This window comes from Staurois parvus, unplaced genomic scaffold (genome assembly GCF_062004578.1).
Source record: "Staurois parvus isolate SC_StPar_1 unplaced genomic scaffold, SC_StPar_1.0 ptg000779l, whole genome shotgun sequence".
Lineage (NCBI taxonomy): Eukaryota > Metazoa > Chordata > Amphibia > Anura > Ranidae > Staurois > Staurois parvus.
The window spans coordinates 1,159,179-1,174,993 of record NW_028318575.1 but is presented as its reverse complement, the minus strand read 5'-3'; the positions used below and the strand labels follow the sequence as shown (position 1 = coordinate 1,174,993).

The 15,815-nt window shown below is 41.5% G+C and overlaps 1 protein-coding gene across 2 annotated transcripts in view; it reads right to left on the bottom strand.

Moving 5' to 3' along the window:
* DGKB (diacylglycerol kinase beta) overlaps positions 1-15,815 on the bottom strand; it is a 784,212-nt gene that overhangs the window by 159,214 nt on the left and 609,183 nt on the right. For both annotated transcript variants that reach the window (XM_089654572.1, XM_089654573.1), the window contains one exon: positions 8,256-8,451. In XM_089654572.1, coding sequence (XP_089510698.1) covers positions 8,256-8,451 — 196 coding nt within the window. The remainder of the gene's footprint in view (positions 1-8,255; positions 8,452-15,815) is intronic.

Here is a 15,815-nt window from a genome sequence, read left to right as displayed (position 1 = left end):
ATTTATTCATTTTTTACTGTGGAGTCCCTCCTAGCCTTCGTACCAGACCTAAAGGATTAGCAGAGCAATACAAAGCAGCATGCTTACACAGCAGAGCACACACACACAGCACACAGTTAACCCTTTGATCGCCCCAGATGTTAACCCCTTCCTGCCCAGTGCCATTAGTACAGTGTCAGTGCTTTTTATTAGCACTGATCGCTCTATTAGTGTTACTGGGGATGTCATTGGCAGTTAGTCAGTGGCAGTTAGTGTCAGAATGCCCACCGCAGTCCCGCTGTAAGTCGCTGATCGCTGCCATTGCTAGTATTAAAAAATGTAGAAAAAAATTGCAATATATACACCGCCATTTGTAGACACTATAATTTTCACGTAAACCAATTAATTTACATGTATTGGGATTTTTTTTTAGCAAAGACATGGAGCAGAATACATTTTGGCAGAAATTTATGATAAAATTTGATTTTTTAAAAGTTTTTTTAACTGGACATGTTTAATAGTAAAAAGTCAAAAATATAGTTTTTTTTCTCAAAATTGTCAGCCTTTTTTTGTTTATAGCGCAAAAAAATTTAAAACGTAGAGGCGATCAAATACCACCGAAAGAAATCTCTATTTGTGGGGGAAAAAAGGACATACATTTAATTTTGGTGCAGCGTTGCATGACCGTGCAAGTGTGAGGTAAAATAATGCAGCGCCGTATCGCAAACAATGGCCTGGTCAGGAAGGGGAGTAAATCCTCTGGAGGGCGAGTGGTTAAGGAATGTTATCTTTGGTCATTTGTTAATAAATGGCCAAGCTGGCCAAAATTTTTTCCAGATTGTGTCTTTTGTCATTTGTTCTTAGAATAAGTTGGGGGAGGGGTTATCTATGATGACGTTTAAACGACATGGAGACATATATGGGATGCTCTAGTTAAGTTAATGAATGTTATCTTTGGTTATTTGTTAATAAATGGCCAAGCTGGCCAAAATTTTCTCCAGATTGTGTCCTTAGTCATTTGCTCTTTGAATAATTTGGTTGAGAGGTTATCTGTGACGTTTAAATGACATGGAGACATATATGGGGTACCCTAGTCAAGTTAAGGAAAGCTATCTTTGGTTATTTGTTAATAAATGGCCAAGCTGGCCAAAATTCTCTCCAGATTGTGTCCTTAGTCATTTGTTATTTGAATAAATTAGAGGAGGGGTTATCTATGATAACGTTTAAAGGACTTGGAGATATATATAGGGTACCCTAGTCAAGTTAAGGAATGTTATCTTTGATTATTTGTTAATAAATGGCCAAGCTGGCCAAAATTCTCTCCAGATTGTGTCCTTAGTCATTTGCTCTTTGAATAGGTTGAGGGAGGGGTTATCTATGACGTTTAAATGACATGGAGACATATATGGGGTACCCTAGTCAAGTTAAGGAATGTTATCTTTGGTTATTTGTTAATAAATGGCCAAGCTGGCCAAAATTCTCTACAGATTGCGTCTTTAGTCATTTGTTATTTGAATAAGTTGGAGGAGGGGTTATCTATGATGACGTTTAAAGGACTTGGAGATATATATAGGGTACCCTAGTCAAGTTAAGGAAAGCTATCTTTGGTTATTTGTTAATAAATGGCCAAGCTGGCCAAAATTCTCTCCAGACTGTGTCCTTAGTCATTTGTTATTTGAATAAGTTGGAGGAGGGGTTATCTATGATGACGTTTAAAGGACTTGGAGATATATGGGGGGTACCCTAGTCAAGTGAATGGGGCCACTCTGTGGTTGCGGTGTACTACAGCAAGGTCCAAGGGGCTAACGCAGGCAATGCGGAGGTGATACCACCTGGAGACCCCTTACCGTCAGAAGCAGCCGTTTTGATCCCTCGTTTACCATGCCGTTTGCAAACATACTTTGGTAGACAAGGTGTTAAAGTGTCCATTTTTCGGTTACATTTTGATAACCTCAGCTATTTGAGGAGGCAGTGGAGGCACCCGCCCAAAATAGAAGTTTTGGCAGAGTCTCAGACGGATCCCCTTTCCAAAACGCAATCAGACGGTACATTCTATCCCCCCGTGTGGATGGATAGGCGGCACACGTCTCCAGCCTCGGAGAGTCATTGTGCACAGAATGGGTCTTTACAGTCTCTAATCAGGGAATTTTCTGTTAAACAATGAAGAGATAATTCCCTGTTGACCCAAGGACCTCGCCGAAGTGCATAAATACCCTGATTGCAAAATAAAGAATCGTTCCAGAAAATGACTATTGATAAGGCATTATTATATCACAGATCAGAAAGTCTGCAAAATATTAAAATTAAATAACTATTAAAGTTTTTTTTTTTTTTCTTTTGTCGAAAGAGCTATAATTAATAAATGCTGCAAAGCAGGCTATATGCAGAACAATTCCAAAGCTGGTAATCTGGGGGCAAAACCGGTTACTGTGTACTTAACCCCTCGCCTACCGGGCACTGTCACCCCCTTCCTGTCCAGCCCAAGTTTCAGCTGTCACACTTTGAATGTCAATTGCGCGGCCATGCAACACTGTACCCATATTATATTTTTATCATTTTGTTTCACATAAATAGAGCGTACTTATGGTGGTATTTAATTGCTGCTGGGGATTTTGTTTTTTGCACTATAAACAAAAAAAAACAACATTTTTGAAAAAAAAATGTTTTTCTTTGTTTCTATTATAAAATTTTGCAAACAGGTAATTTTTCTCATTCACTTCACTATTCTTTTATTTTCTATTCTCTCTTATTCTGTTCTATTCCTTTACTTTCTGTTTTGTGCTGTTTTACTTTATTCTTTTCTGTTCTATTCTATTCGGTTTTATTCTATTCTTTTTTAATTTCGAATTTCAGAAGACAACTATATTCTATTTAGTTTCTTCTATTCTATTCTAACCCATTCTATTTAATTCTATTCAATTCTTTTCTATTCTATTCTTTTTTCTGTTCTATTCTATTTCTCTATTTTCTATTTTATTTTATTCTACTCTTTTGTTTTCTGTTCTGTTCTTGTATAATACTTTCTATTCTATTATTTTCTATTATATTCAATCACTTTATTTTCTATTCTGTTTTATTATATTATTTTATTTTCTATTCTATTCTTTTCTATTCTATTTTATTCAGTTCTTTTTAAATTTCAGAAGTTATTCTACTCTTTTGTTTTCTGTTCTGTTCTTGTATAATGCTTTCTATTCTATTATTTTCTATTATATTCAATCACTTTATTTTCTATTCTATTTTATTATATTATTTTTTTTCTATTCTATTTTATTCAGTTCTTTTCAAATTTCAGAAGATGATTATATTCTTACACTAATACACATAGGGGTTGATTTACTAAAAGTGTAGAGTGCAAAATCTGGTGCAGCTCTGCATGGTAGCCAATATATAATCTAATTATAATTATAATCTTCCAACTTTAGCTTGTTCAATAAAACTTTGACAAAAAAAAAAACGGAAGCTGATTGGTTTCTATGCAAAGCTGCACCAGGTTTTGCACTTTCCAGTTTTAGTAAATCAACCCCATATTCTTTAAAGGAAATCAGCAATAGTCAGCAATATGTTTATATTTCGAATTTGTTTTAGAATTTGATTTCATTTTCGAATTAGATACGATTTGAATTTGATTCAAATTTTGGTTGAATTTTTGTTTTATTATTTCAGATTTGTTTAAATTCATTGCTATTGTAATTTGGAAATTTGGATACATCCGAATCTCCAAATAGGGCAAATTTTGCCCGAATATAGTTTTGGAACAAAACAAAATGTACATGTCCAAAAATAAAGTTTAAGGCAAACCAAAAGGGAAAAATGGAGGGTTGCCATGTGGTTTTTTTTATTGGGGTGGATATTTAATACCTTCAGTATGTTGGGTGGAAGAAAAAGTATGAGAAAAGGGAAAACAAAGAAAAAAAAAGATTAAAGGGGTGAAAATCCTTCCTCCGAGGCCACCAGTGATGGAGAGCCATAGTCCTATATGGAATCTGGAGAAGCGGTTGAATTTTCGCTGATGTACTGAAGTTAATCTAAGTGAACCATATGGCCAGAGACTTTGGGTATCGTTCATGGAGGCTGGCAGTTAGCTCCTCCCAATATGATGAGAATTTGATCTTGTGTCTATGGCCAAGCAGAGAACTGAGACATTTCATATAAAACCCCCTCCCACTATACCAAACAAGCTTGAGCAGATCAGGTTGACTAAACAGTACTTAACCCAGGGTCTGTACAGCCTCAAAAGACTTCTAATTAAGTCCCATCACAAAACTGGCATGTCATAGGACCTCTAGCAGAGCCTTCAACGGGCTTTAATATATATGTCATAACTGCGTGTTGTAAACCTTCATTAAGCCAGAGAAATGGTTTAAAGAAAATACACGCCCTGGTCTGTTTTTTTAACACAACCAAAATCTATTCATATTTCATAATTTGTACTGTAATGGAGGTATCTTCATAAAACAAGCCTACACTAATATATAGGAGAAAAAAAACAATCCAGTAGATGCCAAGCATACCTAAACTACAGATGAATTGGTCACATTAGATCTGCTAAGGAGGATATGCCTAAGATACCATATCATGTTTACTGTCTATCAAATCATGATTTCATTCTGTGCAATAATATGTTGGTAGTCAGACTGTAAAACTTGGTCATCTGAAAATATTGATACAGTTAGAAATATTAGCAACGAGGGGTTGTCCACTGGAGCATAGAACACTTTAACACCCCTTTTTATTGGTTATGTCATTTTGGTAAACACCTTCTTCAGGGTCAAGAAAAGATAGCTTCATCTGCAGCTTGGTAGTGCTCATTTTTAAAGGATACTGAAAGAGTAAATATTGAGAGCAGGGGCGGACTGACCATTCGAGCACCCGGGCACTGCCGGGGTCAGTAGGGGGCCCCATGAAATGCCCCTGGTACCTTTTATAGGCTTTTTTGGGTGTGCTTTGAGTGTGGGAAAGGACACAGGGGCCCCATGATCCCCTATTGCCCAGGGGGCCCCATGAGTTGTCAGTCCGCCCCTGATTGAGAGAGCCATAAGAGCCATTAATGAGAGAACCTGTAATGGACTAGTTCTGAAGTGAATTGGACTCTGCACAGATGCCAAAAACCAGGCATCTTTGCCAAGTACATTTTTAATTCTGTGTATTTGACTTTTGTTATTTTCTGCTTTACACTTTTTCTGTAAATTTTTTCTTTTTTCTTTTTTTTTTTCAACAGAAAATGTTTTAAAAAAAATCAATCTCTCTGTGCTCTAAATAACAAATGAAAGAATCCTTTGAAGAATGCTTCCATATTTAAAACTCTATACATTCCTGTCTGGGCATGGCTGCGAGTTTCACAGGCATCTCTTTAAGTTCAGAATTGCTGGAAAATCTTTGTGCAGGTTGAGGCTGAGAGTGCAATTGTCACATTCTGGTGGCAGTGGCGAGATCTGACACTGCTGCCTTCACAATAGTCCCTGCTGCCAAAGGTTCAATACTAAATCCTTCCATCTGGTCATCCTTGATTGCCTCAAAAATGTGAGTTGAAGCACCACACCACTGCTAAAAGGTCCAGATATAATTTTATTCCAGTAAGGGTCAGAGGGACAATCAAAAGGGTATCCAACGCGTTATGGGGATCTGAAAACATTCCCCTCATCAGGACTTGAGATAGAAAACTAGAACATGGACTATATGTAACTGGACCTTCAATTTCTTCAAGTGTGATTGTCTGCATGGGTCTTGTTAGCAGATGGTTTAGCCACCAAACCAACCAACATCTAGTCTATATACATACAAGTTTTCTATCCCAAGTCCTGATGAAGGGGGTGTTTTTGGACCACCAAAACACATAGGAACTCTTTTGATTGTCCCCGTGACCATCGGAATAAAGTTAATGACCAATCTTTTTGAAGTGGTGTGGTGCTTCAATTTCCATTTTTACTACATTACACAACAGGCCAATGGAATAGTGAAGATTCTCTGGGGTGTAAAAGTCGCTCCCTCAGCAGAACACCTATGGCAATATCATTACAATAGGATTGGATGGAAGTACCAATAGGATGACCTTGCAAGTCCAGCACAAGTCCAGCACAATCTTTCCACATTCCTTGATTGTATAGCCCTGGTACCTTGATGTTCTACATTACTTAACCCAGGGGTGCCCAACCTGTGGCCCTCGGAGCCCTCTGATATGGCCCTCAATCTCAAACCAGGGAAGCCGAATGCAGGAGTTTTGGTGCGCTTTCAGAAAGTGCACAACACCCATAAGATATATTAGAAGTCCATGATAAATTGCAGCTAATCTGCAGGAAAGCCGCAGGTGCACTGTGCAGCACCCGTGGTGTGGGTAAACTGCAGCACATCAGTGTGGAAGCAGCAGGGGCGGACTGACAACTCATAGGGCCCCTGGGCAATAGGGGATCATGGGGCCCCTGTGTCCTCACCCACACCCAAAAAAGCCTATGGAAAAGCCAATTAAAGGTACCAGGGGCATCTCATGGGGCCCCCTACTGACCCCGGGCCCTCAGGCAGTGCCCGAGTGCTTGAATGGTTAGTCCGCCCCTGGGAAGCAGCCTTATTGGGGGGCTCAGCACAGTGAGGGATTGTTTACATTTGTGGTGTGGGGGGTGGTAAAATCCCATAGTGGAAACCACACACCTCCCAACCACTTATGTAGCATCAGGGGTTGCAATGGTGACCCTGTCCCATGGTCCAGGGGGCCTGTGCGACCTCCCTGTCACATTCTGTTTTACACTTGGGTGGGCATGGACGGCATATACTCGAACCAATCCTCTCCATTTTCCTCCTGTAACCGCTGAAATCCAGCTTACCCTCCTCTCCCTCCCGCCGGCACTGAACGGCTGCAGGAGGAAAATGTTCATTATCCTATTCAAAATAAACAATTCTAAATTCCGAACCATTTTATTTCATTGTGCCCTGTGGCCGGTTACCAAATCACTTAAGTGGCCCTTGCTTTCCAAAGAGTTGAGCACCCCTGACTTTAACCACTTGCCGTCCGCCTGCTGTTTATAAACGGCAGGGCGGTGGCACTCCAGGGGCGGGTTGCCGTTCATAAACGGCACCCGCCTTTTCTAGCTGTGCGCGCTCCCTGCCCGCTGTGTTCTCCGGACACAGTGAAACACCGATCGTCGGACGGGACCTCGGTCCTGATCATGTGATCACTGATTGGCCAATCAGTGATCACATGCAAAGTAGTAAGCAAGATGTCACTTGTGACATCATTGCTTACTACGTGTGAAATCTGTGAATGATCACAGAGGTCACATGGTACAAGGCTATTCACAACAGCCTTGTACCATGTGACAAGGTGTGACCAATCACAGCTCACTCAGTATTTCTCAATGGCTGCAAGAATGCAGACAGAGAAAGAGAAATGATTGCTTTTACATCCTATATGGGTGTAAAAGCAATCAATGTAAAAAAAAAAAAAAATCTTCATCACCCCCTACAAGTAGTACAGTGTCACCATGGTGACACTGTACTGCTAGGGTGACAGTATGTAAAGAAAAAAAAAAACCCATAAATAATAATATAAAAAAATAAAATAAAAATGTAAAAAAAATGTTTAAAAATTATAATTTTTGGTTATAAACTGATTTGGCTTATTTATTTATTTTTCTAAAAACATAACCGAATAGATTTTGGTCAAGATTTATGATGAAAGATTATTTATTTGCAAAATTTTATAAGAAAAACACTTTTTTTCAAAATTTTTGGACTTTCATTTACATAGCAAAAAAAATAAAACTCCCAGCGGTGAATAAATACCACCAAAATAAAGCTTTATCTGTCTAAAAAAAACAGTAAAAAATTCATATGGGTACAGTATTGCATGACCGCGCATTGGTCATTCAAAGTGTGATAGCGCTGAAAGCTTAAAATTGTCCTGGACAGGAAGGGGGTAAAAGTGTCCGGACTGGAAGTGGTTAACCAATGCACATTAGCAGTGGATACAAAAATTACGTTCTTTGTAACTTTCCTCCATTAAAAGCAAATGATTGGCTAATGGCATACAGCAATGGGATTGTTCAGTCGATATTGCAGAAAGCAGTTATAGGTGATCAACAATGCTCTGCTACCTGCCCCAAATGTTCAGTTTGCACCTTGGCAGGTACACAGGAAAGTGCATAAGAAGCTAAGACAGGATTTCTCATGACTGGGTTGCCTGTTTTTTAATACCTGCCTTGTTCATGAGGTGTCACAGCAGCTGTAATAATGCAATTCCCTTGCTTATGCATACATTGCAGAATTTATGGAATTTACTGTACCTTGGACTGCAAATTTCAACTCTTTCACATCAGTGACTGTGGTCCTTTTGTCGAGATTCTTCTTTTCTATTCTTCGATTAGTCCTCCTTTTTTTGGTCTCCCCCCAAAGATTTGAACCACCATGCATGCTCGGGATGTTGAGAATAGCAATGCCTTCAAGGGAGATGTTGCACATGTCCATCTGAATGCCATCACACTGTAAAAAAAACAAAAATACTTGTAAAAAAGTAAAAAAAACCCTTCCCTTTATATATTTATTACAGGTAATTACTGTATATAGTACCATCAATGTATGCAGCGCTTTATATATACACTCACTGGCCACATTATTAGGTGCGCCTTGCTAGTGCCAAGAAAATATCCCTCATTCTACCACCGGCCTGAACCGTTGATACAAGGCAGGATGGATCCATGCTTTCATGTTTGCACCAAATTCTGACCCCACCATCTGAATGTTGCAGCAACCAGTCTGCCCATTCTCCTCTGACCTCTAACACCAACAAGGCACTTTCCGCCACACAACTGTCACTTACTGGATATTTTCTCTTTTTCAGACCATTCTCTGTAAACTCTGCGTGAAAATCTCAGTAGATCAGCAGTTTTTGAAATACTCAGGCCAGCCCGTCTGGTACCAACAATCATGCCGCGTTCAAAGTCACTTAAATCCCCTTTCTTCCCCATTCTGATGCTCGCTTTGAACTTCAGCAAGTCATCTTCACCACGTCTACATGCCTAAATGCATTGAGTTGCTGCCATGTGATTGGCTGCTTAGCAATTCAAATGGTGTATAGCAGAGAGTCCAACCAAAAAGTCCCCAAATACCGTTTTCTAAAGTGAAATGATAATTTCTTCTAACATCTACCATGTTCCACCCACTTTTGTGATCAAATAATACACTTACCAGATCACCTTGGCTAACAAAGTAGTCAACAAGCATGTAAGATCAAATGTTGTACGAATTAGGTGGGATGCCGCGTTCTGCAATCTCCTTAGAACCCATCCACTTAGGCGGCATTGGACAATATCCTCCATTCTCAGAACATCTCAGAACATCTCTCAGGATAAAGCCCAAATGAGTAAACATAGTGCAGCCATCTTTATTAAAAAGTGTATATGTAGGAAACAAACTGGAGGCACTCACATTGTACAGGTACCAGTGGGGGGACCAACCCATAGAGCTCACTAGGGGGGATCCCTCTCCTTACACCGCCGTTCTGTCCACGGCCGGTGGGCGTTCCAGCAACCGGATGTGACGTCAGAAGAGGACCCGCGAGTGATGTTTGCGGCTCAGACCTCAATACCCATACCCACAAACTGAAAAGATGTACCTGATAAATTGGTCGGTGAGTGCATATTGTGCATTCACATCAGTGCTTTCCCTCACAGAGCTTACAATCTAAGGTCCTTAACTCACAATTATACACATAATAGGGCCAATTTAGATGGGAGCCAATTAACCTACTAGCATGTCTTGGAGGAAACCCACACAGGCAGAGGGAGAACGTGCAAACTCCAGGCCAGGGGCGGACTGACCATTTGAGCACTCGGGCACTGCCTGAGGTCAGTAGGGGGCCCCATGAGATGCCCCTAGTACATTTCATAGGCTTTTTTTGGGTGTGGTTTGAGTGTGGGCGAGGACACAGGGGCCCCATGATCCCCTATTGCCCGGGACACCATGAGTTGTCAGTCCACCCCTGCTGCAGGCAGATAGTGCCATGGTTGGGATTTGAACCAACGACCCTAGTGGTGCTAGGCAGAAGTTCTAACCACTTAGCCACTGTGACCCAAGCTAAATTGACAGATGCTGCCCAAGGCTCTGCCGGGTTCTCTAATGTAGCAACAGCTTGGAGTGCAGACAAGGACAGAGCTTGTCCCAGCGCTGGACATCTAATGGAAAAGTCGCACATCTCTGCAATACCCTGTAAGAAGGTGTATGACAGCCTCAGCTCGGTATCCAACCAGGCCACGCCCCCAACATGTTTCACTCTGCACACAGTGCTTAATCATGGGGATTGTTCATACACCTTCTTACAGGGTTCTGCAGAGATGTGCGACTTCCAGGACTTTTCCCTTTTCACTTAGCCACTTTGCTGCCCCAATATACAGGCTAGTAATATCAAAATATTAAATTGCCTAATGTCAATTGCAGAGGCATGGATATGCATAGATTCAGAGTTGGTGCCTCTTATTCTACTCTCCACCATGCAAAAAACCCAAATGTATTAGACTGCCCCTGCAAAAACATTCTGCCCCCCACCCCTTGGGTGATAGCATAGTGTATTGCTCGATTCCCTGCAACAAAATGCCCCCCCTCCCTAGCAACAATAAATTCACCCCAGCAATAATAGACCCCTACCAACAACAATAAATCCCTCAGCAGCCAGCATCAATAGACACTCCAGCACACTCCAGCACCCCTTGCTATTTCATACATTCAGTGCTGGAGGAGCCACAACTGCGTTCCCCTGCATTCCTGCTGAAAAGAAGCCATGCTTCACATACAGAAAGGCCTCTTCACAGTAAGAGCTGTGAACATTTGTAATAGACTCCATCAAGAACTAGCTGTGGCCAGATCAGTGGGTTGTTCTAAAAAAGAGCTGGATGCATTCCTAAATGAACAAAATATAATTGGATGTTAACATTTATAGGTAATTACACCAAGGATTGATCCAGGGAATGTCCGATTGCATCCTGGGGGATCAGGAAGGAATTTCTCCCCCCACTGGAGCAAAATGGATCCTGCTGCATAGGGGGTTTTTCTCCCTAGTCCTCAATCAGCTGTGGATATAGGGTTCTGTTTATGGAGGTTTTTTTATTCATTCATTTTTTCATATTGGTTAAACTAGATGGATTTGTGTCTTTTTTCATCCTGTAACTATGTTGCTGACGTGGTTTTGTGACAGGTAAGTCGAGCTGTGGGACAGGTAAGTTTTCATGGCTTTTTTTTACAGGGATCTGCTCATTTCCTTTTTCTTAAATAGTTGATTTAAAGCTGAGCTTTGGGAAAACAGCTAAATATACAGATAAAATACCTATATTGGAGCTGGCTTACCTGAAGGGCCGACTGAACATTCGAACACTCGGGCACTGCCCGAGGATCCGGGGTCAGTAGGGGGCACCATGAAATGCCCCTGGTACCTTCTATAGGCTTTTTTGGGTGTGCTTTGAGTGTGGGCAAGGACACAGGGGCCCCATGATCCCCTATTGCACAGGGGCCCCATGAGTTGTCAGTCCGCCCCTGCTTACCTGACAAATATTTTGTATTGCTGTCCATCCAGTTTTAAGATTTTCACAGCTCTGCACACATCACATAGCAGAGCCCTGGCAGGAGGCCTGGGTTTTCTCTACTGCAGTTCAATAACACTTAATGATTCCTTCCCCCCAGCATGTGACAAGACAGTGAAGCAGTAGACTGATGAGGTCATCTCTCATTCTTTTCATTTTTTTGCCCCTTGCAATACAGCGCATCTGATTGGCTCTTGCACTGCTTAATCACTGCTTACATTTAAGACATACACATGATGATGCATTATAGGGTAACTTCACTTTCGTAGGAAAAAAAATAGCAAATAATAATAAAAAATAATATTGCATATACAATTGCGACACAAGTCATATTGTAATTGAATGGTTTTAGAAATGATCTTTCCATTTTAATCTGCAGGGCTGTACTTTTCTGTAAAATATAATGCAAATATGGCAACCTGGAGGCGTCCTGTACACAGATATACAGAATTCACCCCAGAAATGTCATTTCCTGCTTGTGTGATCGGCTCACTGATTTTCCCAGAAGTCTGCACTAAGATACAAGTCAGATTTGGGCATCCATTGCTACAGAAATTTCATTTTTGGTGAGATACCCCCAAAAGGAAATCGCATCTACAGGGATGCAGACCCTGCCACTTTCCTCAATAGAGCCCTGCACGTGCAGCAGCTGATTGATCATTTTACAATCACTCCCCTTTACCTCAATAGAGCCCCGCACGTGCAGCAGCTGATTGATCATTTTACAGTCACTCCCATTTACCTCAATAGAGCCCCGCACGTGCAGCAGCTGATTGATCATTTAACAATCACTCCCATTTACCTCAATAGAGCCCCGCACGTGCAGCAGCTGATTGATCATTTTACAATCACTCCCCTTTACCCCAATAGAGCCCTGCACGTGCAGCAGCTGATTGATCATTTTACAATCACTCCCCTTTACCTCAATAGAGCCCCGCACGTGCAGCAGCTGATTGATCATTTTACAGTCACTCCCATTTACCTCAATAGAGCCCCGCACGTGCAGCAGCTGATTGATCATTTAACAATCACTCCCATTTACCTCAATAGAGCCCCGCACGTGCAGCAGCTGATTGATCATTTTACAATCACTCCCCTTTACCCCAATAGAGCCCTGCACGTGCAGCAGCTGATTGATCATTTTACAATCACTCCCCTTTACCTCAATAGAGCCCCGCACGTGCAGCAGCTGATTGATCATTTAACAATCACTCCCATTTACCTCAATAGAGCCCTGCACGTGCAGCAGCTGATTGATCATTTAACAAACACTCCTATTTACCTCAATAGAGCCCCGCACGTGCAGCAGCTGATTGATCATTTTACAATCACTCCCATTTACCTTCACTCTGCACATGGACACAGACAAACAGCTATTTCTTCAGAATAACAAAAGGTAAGAATCTGCAACAAAGTTTGGTAAAATCCCTGCAATGTACAGAGATCACCCAGAGGGAATTTCTTTTTTTTTTTTTCAACAAAAGTGGAGTTACTCTTCAATGAATACAGAGCTACATTAATTTTTGACATTTCACACCTGCCTGGAGTTCAGCTTTAAAACTGCATGTAGCATTTATTATTTAGGGCAGGCAAATACAAAAGTAAAATGAAGCCCTTTGGGGTTAAATGCCCTTTAGGAGTTTATATACAAGCTTCAAAGAAAATATATAACAAATGGAGGCAGACAACAGGTTATATATAGACCTGAAGATTGTAGTAATCAAAGCAGCAGGAAGAACGGAGAGAGTTAGAAATGCATTTAAGGAAATGACCAACGATGTTCAATTCAACGAGAAGAGAGACGGCCACTTCCTCATTCTGCCAATACATTAGTTGTGTTGATGGTAGTTTGAAAGCATGATCGCACCTTCGTTTGCTATTTCAGACCAGTAACATTAAAAAAAAACCATATAGATCGGCTGGGCGAATGATTCTCTTTGATAGCAGATATGTATGAAAACTTGAAAGAGGACTCAGGAGAAATCGCCAAATTCAGCCGTTTTATAAGAGGACAAAGATAGTTTTTTCTTTTTTCTAGAAGCATTGTGTGGATAACAAGTGAGGGGTCTGTGGAGGAAGCAGAAGCCTTTCATTGAAAGAAAAAAGAGAAAATGGCACCTGGTCTTTTATCATTTATATGTGTTAATTTGTTCTCTATCTTACAAAGTGTGGTAGAGGTGCTTACAGGGGTGTATTTTCCAGAAGGCAAACAAGGCATTTGCCTAGGGCGGCATTTATCAGGGGGGCAGCAGCATTTTTCAGGGGGGCAGCAGCATTTTTCAGGGGGGCATTGCTGTCCACCGAAAGAAGGAAAGGAAGAAGGGACACACGCAGCACAGGGACCATGTGGGATCTGAGAGAGTCTGCGGGCTGCTTGACGGTGTATGCAGAGCCCGACTCTTGTTCCCTGGGATGTCAAGCTATGAAGGTGAGTGTCTTATCTCTTGTCGGGGTGGCGGTGGGGCTTGCCAGTGTATGGTTGGCGGTGGTAATGGAAGGCTCTCTCAGGTGGGGGGGGACTGGGGTGTTGTTGGTCAATGGAGGGGAGCCAATTTTTGTGTCGCCTAGGGCAGCACGAAACCTAAATACACCACTGGGTGCTTACAGTACATCTACAGCCAGGCCATATCAGCCAAAAATGTTAGCATGTCTGCCATGCCTTGTATGTGAGCTGGAGAGGAAATAAAGACATATAGAGGAATAAAGACTGGATGCCATTGCTTTTCTTTTGTTTGGATGACTGAGAGGCTGACAAGAACCTGAACAAGCTCCTGTATCCCCTACAGAAGAAACATGATATATGGGATGAGGACAGCTTTTGTTGTAGAGAGCTTTTATCCTACTTTTGGACTATACTTCTTATTAAAAGAATCCAGCCTGTACACTCTAGGGCCAAAAGTAGGTGTACTCCCTCCAATTGACGGAAATCAGGTGTTTCCAATGAAGGATACTATAACCAGAGAAAGGAAACAGAAAAAACTGTAGGCAACTATAAGAGCAACTCTCTTGCCTGAGGTTCAAGAGCAAGAGCCCCCACAGGATCACCCAGGTTATGAAGCCTCCTGAAGATAGGCATTAGTATACACAAAGGATTGCCAGGGTCTACATTTTGTCACAAAAAGTCTCCTCCAATTGTGAAGGGCAGCTGTGAGATCTTCCATGTCTCTAAATTTGTTTACTTTGGAGAACCTAATGGATCTTGAGAGCAGATGCACAGACATCCAACATAGGTGGATGCATGCCATAGCAGCTGAATAGTGAGTGAGGCCTTATATTTCTTAATAGGATGCTCCGACAGGTGCAACAGGCATGCCGCATGGTTCTCAGTTAGCTCAACATTGGTCAGTTGCTTGACACCTCTTGATCTTCGGACAGTTCCAAAAGATATGCAACATGCGACATGCAGCCATCTACAACGCCATGGGCACATACTAGATACCTGGGGAAAGATACGGTGTAGGGTGGTAGGTAGCTTATATCACCTGGTCAAGATCTTGTAGCTTGTCTTCTGGACCTTAGTAGCAAAGGAACACTTCTGCACAAAAAGGATGATGTGAAGGATACTATTAATGTTGAAAGATACAAAGACATTTGAGACCACCCATTCTCATCCAGGATTCTGTAGAACCCTAGGGCTCCTTCTATGGTTGCTAGGGATTCTTTGAGCTGTGGATGACTTACTTCTTATCTGCCTAGTTTAAGGACCAATGCTTTTTGGCAGAGCTAGTAGCATGACACTAAAGGGGAGATTTACTAAAAGCGGTGCACTCAGAATCCTGTCTAGCTGTGCATGGTAGCCAATCAGCTTCTAACTTCAGCTTGTTCAATTGAGCTTTCTCAATAAAACCTGAAAGCTGATTAGTTTCTATTCAGAGTTGCACCAGTGCCGATTTTAATAAATAACACCCAAATGATGATATTTCCCCCCTTATTCCCAATATTTTTTTAACAGGGGTTCCCTAAAGCCAAAAAATACTTTTAGGGGTTCATCTGGGATAAAGGGGTTGAGAAAGGCTGTTTTAGACAGCTGGGTGCTTCCAACCCTGTGGGATCAGTTTGGGGAAGACCCTTTATTGTTCCAGCATCACTGCGGTCCAGTGCAAAAAGCCAGCTCAATAAAGACATTTTTTGTATGAATTTGGTGTTAAGGAACTAAGGTACTCTCTGTACAGAGCCCTGAACTCAACCCTACGGAACACCTTTGGGATGACTTGGAACTCCAATTGTGAGCTGGGTCTTCTCAACATCAGTACCTGGCCTCACATTCGGCTGAAT